The sequence below is a fragment of the Truncatella angustata genome (genome assembly GCF_020726525.1).
Source record: "Truncatella angustata strain MPI-SDFR-AT-0073 chromosome Unknown BKA67scaffold_2, whole genome shotgun sequence".
Taxonomy (NCBI): domain Eukaryota; kingdom Fungi; phylum Ascomycota; class Sordariomycetes; order Amphisphaeriales; family Sporocadaceae; genus Truncatella; species Truncatella angustata.
In genome coordinates, this window is record NW_025763382.1 from 7234635 (window position 1) to 7247680 (window position 13046).

Consider the following 13046-nt stretch of genomic DNA (forward strand, 5'->3'; position numbering starts at 1 on the left):
CTCCACAATATAAGGTTTCCCAGAGTATTCCTCTCTTAGACAAAAACACATACGAGTTGCATGTTTTTCAATGGAAAACTTCACCGTCAATCATGGGGCGTCATTTAGAAGGAACATTCCGTTTGAGGAAAAGTAGCCGTGTTTTTCGACATGTTTCTATACATGATTGATGAGGCCCGTGTCTAAGGCCTGTATTCCTACAGTGTTACCTACTACAGGTGATTACATGCTCCAATGCTTCGGTGGTCTTTCCATTGTAGCACAACCCGTAAGCTATGTGAAGCCGAGCTTTAGATCCCTGGAAATATCAAGACAGAACCACACCTTCAAGCTCATCTATTGCCACAAGAGCTGCCCCTTGGTGTCGATTTGATCAATTGCTTAGCTTGTCATGAACCCACCTGTCAGATCTTGGACGGCTTTTTTTTTTAACCGCATAGACAATTTGATCAAAGAAGCGCCGTCGTCACTAACTACTCAAAACCATTTGGTGCGGCACTCTAGTCTGTCGGGGCACTGCATGTGTCATATCTAACACAGTTAAGAAGGAGTCACTACTACCGCAGCCTCATAAATCACAAACATGGAGCTAGTGAGCACTCTCATATAGAGTGACCTCCGCGAAGATATGTCTTTCGCAAGACCGTGCGCAGTAGTGTGGGAAATATGCTGCACCGAATGAGACTTAAGAATCATGTAGTATCTCATTTGGGGCTTCGAAATGACCTTTCGTAGCGATGCGGCTGACAACAAACCACTAAACCCAGGCTGTCGGGACATGCACCCTGTGAGAAAGTTGTACGGAGGACTGGTAAGACTGTGAAGGTTTCCGACTCCGGCCACATTCTGTGTCTATGCTGTGGAGTGGCAGGGGATCATGGAAGATATATTTAGCGCTATTTGGTCAGATTCGCTAAGCGATCGTACCTTGCGCCCACGTGGTCACCGGCAAGCACGACATCCTTGACTTGCAACGAAGTTAAGCTGTGTTATCTGAGCCTCCTCATTCGAACCAGGTACGGTAAGATGCGCGCAGATGATCAAAGGTCCAGGCGCTGAATTAAGAAGCTCCCGCGAAACTGAGGCGCCCAACCTCATTTCCATAACATCGCCACGACGCCACAAAATGGCGTCGTGTAAGATTATAGCTGTTGGCGTGTCATGAGATGGAAAACCTTCGCGAAATACCATTATTTTTGTGAGTAAGGAATCCCATCTAATTCTCCACACCTCAAAACTAATAGTTTACTTGCCTGTTTGGATCATGGGATGACGGATTTCGCGTGGGCGAGACCAGGGTTTTGGCCTGAGAGTGCCTAGAAGGATTTGTGTCATCAGCCTTCCGAACGAGACGGGCTAAGAAGCTGAGAGAGGCAGTGTTTTCTGATCTTCCATGGCCATTGTAAACTTATGTTAGGATGGGGCGAACTACAAAAACAGGGCACAATATCGACTTTCTCGACGATCTAGCATCTAGCCAGGAAACTAACACAGCTCCGCCGATCCAAACTACTTATTCAGAGCACATTAACACGTCGCTAAACTGACGCTCAAGCGTTGTTTCAAAATACTGCCGAGAATGAGGTCTCTCATTCCCTTGCTGGCTTCTTTAGCCGCCGCTAATTGTAGCAAGCTACTTCCATACCCAACTAAAGATAATTCTACCAGCCATGCGGACTATGAGTACATCGTCGTTGGCTCGGGTCCTGGCGGTGGACCACTCGCAGCAAATTTGGCAAGACGAGGCCATAAGGTTCTCTTGATAGAGGCTGGTGATGACCAGGGAACAAACCCGAACGAGACAGTGCCTGCCTTTGCGACGAGATCATCAGAAGATGACACCATGAGTTGGGGCTTCTTCGTCGAACACTACTCTGACCCCGAAGAAGCTGCCAAGGATCCTAAAATGGCTTGGGACACGCCCAACGGAACGTTGTATGTTGGGCTCGACCCGCCCGCCGGGTCCGCTCAGAAGGGTATATTCTACCCCCGCGCTGGTACGCTTGGAGGTTGTGGATCCCACAATGCACTGATCGCGATTCTCCCTCACGATTCGGATTGGAACGACATTGCGAAGATCACGAAGGATAAATCGTGGTCGGCCAAGAACATGCAGAAGTACTTCGAACGCCTCGAGCGTTGCCGTTACCTTCCCGAGGGGACTCCGGGTCATGGATTCCACGGCTGGTTGGAGATTGAGCTTCCCGACCCCGTGTGGGAAACTTCCAACGAGGCTATGATGAAACCAGTCCTCAACTTCACCGGTCAAAAAGGCTTCAATCATGACATCAATGCCCCGAAAGCACAGAACAAGAATCAACTTTTTGACCTGCCCTTGATCATGAACAAGAAAGGGCGCCGAAATGGACCTCGAAGCTTTGTCGTTGCTACTGCCAACGCAAGAAATCGCAACGGGAGCAAGAAATATCCGCTCTACGTAAGAACTCAATCTTTTGTCACAAAGGTCCTGTTCGATGAAACTCGCAGCAGCCACAGAAAGCCCAAGGCCGTTGGTGTGGAATATGTAGAGGGGCAAGGCCTGTATAAGGCTGACCCTCGTGCAGCAACCGGCAACACAAGTCCAAGCGCAGCCAAAAGCGTTTATGCGTCTCGGGAGATCATCATTGCAGGCGGCGCTTTCAACACCCCTCAGATATTAAAGCTTAGCGGGATTGGGCCCAAGGAAGAGTTGCAGCAATTCGATATACCCGTGCGGGTCGATCTCCCTGGAGTTGGCACCAATTTGCAGGATAACTACGAGTACTCCATCGTGGCGCAGAGCAAGGAAGTAGTTTCGCTCTTTGCAAATAGTACTGTTGATGGTCGCGATGTTTACTTTTCGCAGTGGGACAACGAGGGATCTGGACCATATAAGGGTGATGGTATTGAGGCGGCCGTCTTGGCTAAAAGTAGCATTTCGAAGACCGGGGAAGTCGACATGTTTCTCTACGGAACTCCACTCCTGTTCACCGGCTTCTATCCGGGTTATTCTACGAAGGGTTTCGGTACCTTCCACGAGTACACCTGGGTCGTTCTCAAGTTCCGCCAAGAGGACAAATCAGGCACGGTAACATTGAGGTCGAGCAACCCCTTCGACGTGCCCAAGATCAGCTACGAGTTCTACGCTACCCCAGACAAGAACCCAAAGAACGACGGAGAGCACGACTTGAATGTCATGGTGGAGGGCGTTCGCCTCTCACGTCAGTTCCACGACGGCGTAGCTGCACCCTCCGGTCCGCTCAACGAGATCATTCCTGGCAGGCAGGTCCAGAGCGACGAGCAGCTGAAGGAGGAGATCAAGCACAACTCATTCTCCCACCACGCATCGGCGTCTTGCCCCATAGGCTCCGAAGACGATCCTATGGCCTGCCTCGACTCGCGCTTTCGCGTCAGGGGCGTCGACTCACTTCGCGTCGTCGATGCTTCGGTGTTTCCGCAAGTCCCTGGCACCTTTCCCCAACTACCTGTCTACATGATTAGCGAGAAGGCCTGCGATGTATTGTTAGAAGATGCCGGCTTCAAGCCTAGAACAGTCAACTTCGACGACGCGACCTTGGAAAGCCTTTCTGAAGATGAAATACTCATTGACGACTTCGCGTAGGGTATCTGGCTGTTTTTTTCCCTTGTCGACTGTATATCCATTTTCCTCTCTTGTTCATTCCGGTTCTGGCACATTTAGATGGGGCGCAATTATCCATAGAGTATGCTTTAATAAATCTGTACAGGTCGTGTTTCGAGTTTCGGCAATAATACTACGTTTTTGAAAATTTGCAACTGAAACGTTTCTCTATCATTGAAGCGTAATGTATGCGTCAGGCACTCGGTTCGATATGTCTCCGTAGGTGGAACGGGACGCACTCATAGAGAAGTGGAAGTTCTGAAATGACCGAATTGAGAGAAGACATTCCGAACACAACCACAGCAACGATTCCAGTTGACATTGCACAGGCATACAGCATCTTGCGCCTGTATATCTGGAATCGATAGAAGTGTTGCTGCCATTTACGCCTTATTCTTATTCAGCCAAACACTGTTCATATGAGTTAGTACCCGACGCAGCCGACGTGTAGGGGCACTGACTTTCATTGTATGACGAATCTGGTAACATAGTAGATGCGAACTTCAATCTGCTTTAGGCTAGCGTGGTTCTCTACGTAGTACATTGGGGGGGGGCTGCGGCTTGTGGCACGGCTGAAGTATACAGTTAGATCACAGGTGGTCTCGCCCTTGTCATTTGGTTCTCCTCAATTTGGGGAAATATGTAATCCGTGGGACCACAATAAAGAAAGATCTGACATGCATCATCCTGGGGGATACAACGAATGCATTACACTAGGTATACTCCGTATGAACACCGCTTATCAATCAACGAGGCGGTGCTTATTAATTCATAATCATGCCAATGTCCGCTTTTGTGCAGTAAGCATGTAATCCTAGATCACCCATTGAGCGTGGCCATACTGAGCATGCATATCATCCCGACAAGACGGAACAATAAGCCTGGGGCTAGATCCTGCAGAATGAAACACCAAGCCATCAATCCGACGGCGCGTTTGCGCGTGTCGCGTATCTTGAAGGGCACCTTACTTGGAGGTAGTCCTGTAGATTGCTGATGCTGCAGATCACGCCCGAGCCGTCGCATTGGCGCATCCCCTTGAAGGGGCTCTCATTCCACTAAGTGGTTATCTAATTCATCCATACTTCGTCGATTAATTATATGTACGTGTACGAGGCCAAGTCGACTGTTGATTTTATGATGAAGAGGTGAGAGTGTTTGGAGATAAATGCCCGCCTTTCCTCACGAAACATTTGCTGCAATGCTGGTTCCGTCACTCGTTACTTTCACATCAACAACTGTGGCAGATCATCCAAATACAATCACTTCATCTTGAGTAGCGCTTATACAATGACTTCTCTTTACGGCATTAGCATTTCTGTGCTGTCCGAGATCATCGAAACTCAAAGGCATGTTCTGGACAAGAGCGTGGCCTGGGCTGAGGAACACGAGATCTCCGAAGCTCAATTCCTCGCTGAGCGTATTTACCCGAACATGCTTGATCTCAGATTGCAAGTCCTCATCCCTCTCGTCCTCTCTCGAATCACGATCCAGAAATTGAGCGGCAAGGCGATACCGGCAATCACACCTGGGAGCCAAACGCTTGCAGAACTATACGAGTTGAACGAGGAGACGCAACGATATTTGAAGGACGTGAAAAGGGAAGAAGTGGACGGAAAGGAAGATGAGGAGGTGACAGTTGAGTTTTTTGGAGAGGAGCTGCGCACTTCTGCCAGAGATCTGGTGCAGAAGTATACCGTGCCAGTTTCCTACTTCCATTTGAGTACGCTATATGCCAAGTTTAGAAGCATGGGTGTGCCTTTGGGAAAGAAAGATTATACCTGTGTTACGATGAAAGACTTCAAGTTGGTCAATCCCTGAAAGCCGTCACCCGTAGCATAGCTGCAGGATGAAGAATTCGGATGCATGGCGTCTCTTTCACCGATCGATATCTCAAGTTCGCATGCGGTAGCACTATAATGACTGCTGTGGTAGACTGTCTGATTGGCAGGGTGCTTGAACCCGTGAAATAAAAGACCAATGCCATCAAAGTAGTGAGAAGTTGATCTTTCAAACTTAATCAGCAATCTATTTTGGTCATTTTGTAGACTGCAAAACAGAAGCGTTGATCGAAGCCGTTCCTTTTTCGTAGAACGCAGCGCGTCATGTATAACAACTGTACTCCAATGGCGCTATATCTGAGGCACACAGCGCCTGAATCGTTCCAAATTCAGCGGCTGCCCCACCGGGCTTCCGGGAAAATTCCACTGAGCATTCAACATTTTTCACAACATCCTGTGCAATGTTTCTCATACATCAATCACAACAGCACGTGCAAGTTTTAGTGGACGCCTTGTGTGAATCATCAAGAGCAAGTTCGTCTCTGATTACTTGAGACGGAAATAGAATATGGAAGCAAGCTCTATCCACGATCTCAACTGTGAGCAGGCGTCGCTAATGATTCTACTTCCCATTGCAAAGACACGGAAACATGTAAGCACAAAAAATGAAAAGACTTCTAATTGAATTTGGCATGCAACGCGCTCTATCTAATTTAAACACCAAGACAGTAGTGAGAACGAGTAATAGATACACTTAAGCCTATTACATAGTGCTAACCCAGCAACAAAACGAAAAACCCTGAGAAGGAATCTACTTTATACAATAAAGAACAGAGGTGCTACATGCATAGTCGGTCCAGGTTAGTAGCCGGAGCATTTGCCGGAAATATTACATGCGATCTTCTCGGCCAGAGCATCTGTGGTTGTTAGCATCAGTCACCGGGACGACATGAGCAGCGTGGACTTACAAATTGTGGCCTGAGGATGTCCTGGTGGTAGAAATGGGAATGCAGACGCATCTACAACTCGGAGTCCCTGCACGCCAATAACCTTGGCTTGACTATCAACAACGGCCATGTTGTCGTTGGGCTTGCCCATCCTGCAGGTGACCGCGCCGTGGAAGATTGTGTTGTAGCTCTTGCGAATAATGGCTCGTATGTCGTCGTCTGTCTGTACCGTGTTTCCCGGGTAGACCTCGCTTCCGATCTTGAACTTGGACATGGCCTTGGACTCCCAGAACTGTCGAGCGCGCTTGAAGCCCGCCAAAGCCACCTCCACGTCGGTCTGATCCAGGAGGAAGTTAGGGTTGACAGCAGGGTGGTCATACGAGTTCGCGGATTTGATATTGACCGATCCGCGCGACCTGGGAGTATTGAGAACGACAGCCAACGAAGCATAGTTCTTGCCATCGAACGGCGCCCCCGAAGACTTAGTGTTCTCTTGGGTCCCGACATACGCTGCAGAAGTGATGTATTCGATCTCTGGCCAGTCGGCAGGATACTTGTTTAGAGCGCTCTGGCTGCCATTGGACATGGCAGATCGTAGAGGCTGGGGTACCTTCTCCCACCCCAGCACCTCAGTGATCGGGTTGGAGTACATGCCGGCACCCTTATCGTTGAATGAGGCTGCCTGTTTGGCGGCAAACGCTGGATCTTGGAGAGATGATACTGTGGGGGCATTGACTTGATACGTGACGGCGAAGATAATGTGGTCCTCCATGTTCTGGCCGACACCTGGCCGATCAGCAACAACCGGAATCCCGTTTTGGGACAGCAGTTGAGCGGGTCCGACACCGGATACTTGAAGTAGTTGGGGCGATCCGATGAAACCGCCGGAGACGATGACCTCTTTTCTTGCGGAGAGGGTATATTCGAGACCAGAGTTGTCCACCACGACACCAGTTGCACGCTTCTTGTTGTCGAAAAGGATCTTCTTTGCCATAGCCAGATGATAGACAGTGTAATCGGGATATGCCAGAGCAGGTTGGAGGAAGGCCGTCTCGGCGGACTCACGGACGCCGTTGGGCTGGATAGTGGTCATGACGTATGACTGCCCGAGCAAAGACCCATCAAGGAAACCCGGGACTGTCTTTAGTCCAATTGCCTTCAACCCCTCAACAGCCCATGTAGTGAACGCGTGAACATAATTGGGGAAGGTGAGGGACACTGCTGTTGTTTCGGCGTCTTTCGCCTTGACGGAATTTTTGTTGTATGAAGGGGTTGAATTGGACGACCGCAAATCAGACCTGGGACCGGTGAACTTGACACTCTTCTCGTAATAGGTCAGGAACCTGTCGAAGGTGTAGCTTTGGTCGCCGACTGCGTCCGCCCACATCTTCAGTGCACCTTTGGTCGGGCGCTGGTAGGCCATGTAGTGTCTGGCAGAACTGCCACCTAGTGTTTTGCCACGTGCATAATGCATTGAGGCATTGTTCGCGCCCTATGTTGATCATCATTTAGCCTCTCCTTGTATACTCTTAACTGAAAAGTATGACATACCTTTTGAGGTTCTGATATGTAACCCCAGTCGATATCCGGTTGCCAGTCGGATTTGTCTTTGCCTGTGAAGAGGTAATCATTAGAGGGGAGTTGGCTTAGGTTCCCGTTGGTTATCTCGTAGAAGGTTCCTGCTTCAATCACAGCAACGCTGCCTGCTTTCTGCTCCACTAGCCTGGTAGCTATTGTGAGACCTCCAATTCCTCCTCCTACCACAATGTAATCAAAGGTACGATTGTTGCCTGGTACGCCAAAGGAAGATCCCAAAAGCTTCTGGGCTTGGAGGTTGCGGCCTACGGGGGTTGAAGTAACCGCCGAGGCTATAGTAAGGAGACTGAGTGACAGCTTCATCGCGTACAATGGTCTTCAGGCGAACCAAAGAATTCGACCAGAGTTGAGAGAGAGATGTAGATGACGTAGATATGTTTCAAAGCTGCGTAGTAAATGTTTTACACACCCACTGCTGACTACTGACGTGCAAAGGAACTCCATCTCGAGAGAGTCGAGTCGCTTCGTTTATATACATGAAACTCCTTAATCCCACGATCGTGTTTTCCCCCCTTCCACGGTGCAGTGCGGCACAAGCTGAGTCCTCCATAGCCATCATCTCGCTGAAAATCAAATTTCATGGTGCCCCGTCCTAGGATTCAATGCCTGGATGGAGGATTGCGTATTTCTTTTCGGTATCTCACATGGCCTGTCCGGTGGCTTTGCTAGATCCTCAGCTGGTGCGTGAAAATTATATCAGATAGGCAGCGGAACGAGTTGGGGCGCTTCCTTCGTGGTGTTTAGCTTCATGATAGTGTGTGTAAACCTGGCTAGGAATTAAGAATCAGCAGATCCAGGGCGAAGTCTGCCTGGTCCATCTAGTAATCACAGACATCAAGTTTGAGAGCCATCTTCAGGGGCTGAGAGTCATGACCCAGCCCATCGGGTCCGACCCAACGGTCTGGTGACCTATGATATGACAGTTGCGGTGGAGAGAACCCATGTTCCTGCTTTCTACTAACTACAAGCTATTTTTGCTCCCTGTGAAAAGCTCTAGCGGCCATTATAGAGCCATTGAGTATGCTTCGCTTACCCCCAAGCCACCACTGCCTCATCCGCCACGTGGTTCCTAGGCTTCTGTGGGCTGGGCATTACAGGTGACCTACAGCCACGAACAGAAAACCTCTCAGCTATGGACAGGGCTGAGCGAAGCTTAATAAGTTTTATTAATAACGAGGTATCATGCACTCCGTACCGTTGATCTAAAGTAATGCTTCAGTTTGACTGCCAACCACACTCCTCAGCGGAAGCAATCTACATGGGATATTTCAGTGCAAGTTTGACACTAGGAACTAGTCTAGTAATACGAGTATGATCATATGCACAACATCCATGATCTACAAAGCTTGATAGCAATGCCAAGACTACGGGCTCTCCAGTTGTGCATAGCTAAGGTCTTGCATGTAATCTTAAACACGTGTCTGTGGATCCTATCCGAGCGACAGGGACTGATGTTGGGATATCCGGACTTGGTTCGCGAAAGTATGGCCCAGAAGCCCGTACTGGCTAAGCGTTGGTTGGTCTTGACCGAGGCGAGAAACACTAGGATCCTGCCATGAGGGCTCTATGAGGATTCAGTGGTGGCTTTGATCGAGCCCGAGTTCTGAGCTTTACGATCCAACATTATCATGTCGGGCCAGACACCGGTCAGCGTGCTCTGGCACGCCGAAATGGGTTCCAGGCAGAATACAAAGAAGGATGAATTCCAGCCATGGCGTTGATTTTGTTGTGGATGGCGCCACGCTGCTAACCTGTCATAATAATTTACTAATACCACTTCTGGACGACTTGCTTATAGCGCCAGGAGAATCTCTCACGTGGCTTACACGGGGGTCATGCAGCTCATTTTGCCGGTTCTGGCAATGCGAAGTTGCCAATCATGGTTAGTGAACAGTCCAAAGCACAAACACCTGAACTTGATTATGCATCAAGCTGACTGGGGCGAAAGGATCATTATCCTTTTGTACCAAAATATCTAGGCATGGGATTCTTGAACATTTCTCGGCTAGGCCCTGCCGAGAAAAGGGGTAACTTCGAAAGCTGACTGTGTTTCGCTGGCAGGAAAATGACGTAAGCGTGATTTCATTGTCTGATATAGTTTGAAGACGCTGTGATAGGACTTTGTTACGGCTCCTTGTAGCATTCCACGGTTAGCAAATTGTTTTGTGTGTCACCCCAAAACCGCGACTATCCAACGGCTAGAGACGACGGACAGAGGCGACAGGGATGCTGCGTTGCCTAGCTAATCAAGAGAAGATGGGCTTCTGCAAGTTCACCTGCAGTCAGATGCTGATGAGGCTCTGACTGGTCATGTCTCCACCGCTGCGAAAAGGTGGTCATGGACAGACACGCATGCAGGGTCTCGATCGTTCGCTTGGCATCACCGGGATGGTTAACCGCGCTGGCGCATCGTTTTCAATAGACCCCGTAAAATCAAGCACGATCTACATATGCGGGCCAGTGATCCTTCGGTCCGGTGGGGCTATCTGTCAGATGGAGATGGTGCGCAGCAAAATGGGTCTGGGGTGCGCCGGCTGGAAAACGTCGCCCTGTGATGCAACACAAGATCTCCCAACTGTAGCTCTGCCCGGCCTGAGAAGCAGCGCCGAAGGGGAAGGGGAAGGGGAAAGACAAGAAGAGGAGACGAAAGAAAACAATACTCGGACAAGCAGGTCTGATGCGGCTTATGTGGTCGGCCTTTGCGAACGGACAGACGCTGATCGGAGGAGCGTAGAACGCTCCCCTCCAATACAAATAAACACGGGTGCATTTCGACATCTCAGCTGTTGTTGAGATGGCGGGATGGTGGATGGGTGCGGACGCAAGCCCCACCGCCAATTTGGCACGCGAAAAGTGCCTTGCCTTACAGTAACCTTAGTGCCTCAGTACGCTGTGGCCAACGCCCACTGCCTACGGGTTAATGCCTAAGGGCAGTCTAGACCGACCTTGACCTTGCATGACCTAGGCTTAGACTAAACCTATGACTAAGTCGAGTTACAGTGCTGCCGCTGGTTGCAACAGTGCTGGGGCCACTGGTTAGGTTAGTTAATTAACCTTAGGTTAGTAGACCCTCGGCCCCGGGCCCTCCCATGGTAAAATGCAGGCGGCCGCAGACGCTCCCCCATCATCCCTGCGCCTGGAAACATCTCGATCCCCGCTTGTCGCAAGTGGACTTTGTCGCAAGTGGACGGGCATGCCGCCGGATAAGATCGATTGATTGCAGTCACCAACGTCCCGGGTTTGGGCTGATGCCATGCTATGCTATGCCATGACATGCTGCTAGTCTCAACAGGTATCCATTCGTCGACTTACTCACCATGTTCATCACCTTCAAGAACGCCGGCAAGGAGAAGCCCCAGCAGGGCATGGAGCAGGTCGCGTCGAGGAACGCAGGACCTGGCGGCGACAGAGGCAGTTCACGTCGCGTCCGTCCCACATTCAGGCCGCCTTGTTTGGCATGCCAGTCCAAGAAGGTACGCAGATCAAAACCCGCCCTGTTCTACGCTATACAGCCGGCGGAGGGAGCCACGGGGCGACGGGGGAGCTCCTAACTGACAAGTCGAACTCTAGCTGCGCTGCACCGGACGCCTGCACGACTGTGACAGGTGTGTATCCAGGTCACAGGCCTGCATTTTCCCCGTTCGACGCTCAAGCGAACGCTCGTCCGACCCCCCAAGCAACGACTTACAGTCGCCCACGAGCCGTGGCACGCCCGGCTCCGTGTCTTCGGCATCGTCAAGAGCTGAACGGACGAATCGTCTCGCTCACGGCCCGGACGGCCTCGTGGATAATAACCCCCACCATGGTAAGTCTCACATCGCACGCAGGGGTTTTTAGGTATCGAACGCACCCTTACAGGTAGACAGCAGCGCCAGACCCGGAAGTCGAGGACATGCCAGATGCTACAGAGATGCCTCAAGACACTGCCGACTATGCTCGGGACCATTCCGATTTTGCTCAATATGGCCCGCAATACCTTGCCAACGGGACCATGACCGCCATGGCCACGACTCAGAACATATTTGCTACTGATCTCGCAACCATGCCTCCGTTGGACCTGCACAAAAGCCACGATGCACTCGCGTCGGCCGCCACCACACGTGCACAACCCTCGACGGCTCTGGATTGGGCTCTCGAACAGCGAGGCGGCGAGGAGCCGCCCTCTGGACTAGATAACACCATGGAGCAGATGCATGTCTCCAAGTGCTCGTGTTTGCAGAGTTTAATCCAGATTGTACAGCAGCTCGACGATGATCACTACCGCATCACCACCTTGTCTCTGGATCAGGTGCTGCAGCTCCAAAAAGGCCTGGTTGCACAATGCGACAAGCCCTTCGCGTGTCTCGCTTGCGACGATGTCCCCGCCATCTATACCTTTCTTGTTATAATCTGTGATCGTCTTACCGAGATGTTTGAGTGTATCCATAAGAGAATCAAGAGGATGAACCAGCGCCTCACAAACGATGATAGTCCCGGCTCCTTCTCGGGAACAAATAGCTCTTCCGAGGCCGGGGAATCCATTTCAGGCCAGCTGTTCTGCAGCACAACGGGGGAAATGGCCACGAGAGCATCATGCAACCCTGCGCTCTTCTCGCCCCATTTCCAGGACTCATTCTCCAACGAAGAACAATTACACATGGTTGGCGCACTGTTAAAACTACAGATGGGCAGCTTTCAGAGTCTGCTTGCCCGCGTGAGGAATTCCGCCTCTGCAGCGGGCAGCCAGGCTCGTCAATCTAGGGTTGACTTTCTGAAGCAGAGATTGGGGAGGGCGGCAGGTAACATCAGTGAAGAGTTGCGTCGCACGGCGCAAATGTTGTCTGTTTCGTGAGGGTACTTGCTTTCTGGTGGTGCCTTCGCCTCCTACGGCTACCTATATATGGTGGCGGCGAGACCTGACCGCTGTGTACAAGGCGCCAACAACCACCTCTGCACAAAAACACTTGGAAGCCCCTCGATACTTCAACATCCTTCTCTTGTCAAGCCGGAGCTACAAGACCCTTTCAGGGCGGTCCACCATTCTACTTTGGCGACCCACTACAATGTGGCCAGCACGGAGATACGACGACGATAGTGTCCCTCATGAATACTCTCGATGCGCCCTGT

At 50.7% G+C, this 13046-nt stretch overlaps 4 protein-coding genes across 4 annotated transcripts; 3 read left to right on the forward strand and 1 right to left on the reverse strand.

Annotated features, from left to right (window-relative positions):
- Positions 1–1579: 1579 nt before the first annotated feature.
- Positions 1580–3601, forward strand: BKA67DRAFT_591446 (GMC oxidoreductase; the record flags this gene model as incomplete). Its single annotated transcript, XM_046104716.1, has 2 exons — positions 1580–1625; positions 1656–3601. 2 exons carry the CDS (start codon positions 1580–1582, stop codon positions 3599–3601), a joined length of 1992 nt encoding a protein of 663 aa, XP_045962721.1.
- Positions 3602–4774: 1173 nt separating this feature from the next.
- BKA67DRAFT_214886 (uncharacterized protein) lies at positions 4775–5781 on the forward strand. The gene has a single exon (XM_046095524.1). It carries the CDS (start codon positions 4907–4909, stop codon positions 5435–5437), a length of 531 nt encoding a protein of 176 aa, XP_045962722.1. The 5' UTR covers positions 4775–4906; the 3' UTR covers positions 5438–5781.
- A 14-nt stretch (positions 5782–5795) lies between these two features.
- BKA67DRAFT_689616 (glucose-methanol-choline oxidoreductase) lies at positions 5796–8384 on the reverse strand (the record flags this gene model as incomplete). The annotated part of the gene is made up of 4 exons (XM_046109109.1): positions 5796–6314; positions 6366–7836; positions 7896–8212; positions 8354–8384. The coding sequence occupies 4 exons, from the start codon at positions 8382–8384 to the stop codon at positions 6259–6261; spliced, it is 1875 nt and encodes a 624-aa protein (XP_045962723.1). The 3' UTR covers positions 5796–6258.
- A 2516-nt stretch (positions 8385–10900) lies between these two features.
- BKA67DRAFT_214908 (uncharacterized protein) lies at positions 10901–13024 on the forward strand. The gene is made up of 3 exons (XM_046095525.1): positions 10901–11413; positions 11511–11745; positions 11807–13024. Exons 1-3 carry the CDS (start codon positions 11258–11260, stop codon positions 12769–12771), a joined length of 1356 nt encoding a protein of 451 aa, XP_045962724.1. The 5' UTR covers positions 10901–11257; the 3' UTR covers positions 12772–13024.
- The last annotated feature ends 22 nt before the right edge of the window (positions 13025–13046 follow it).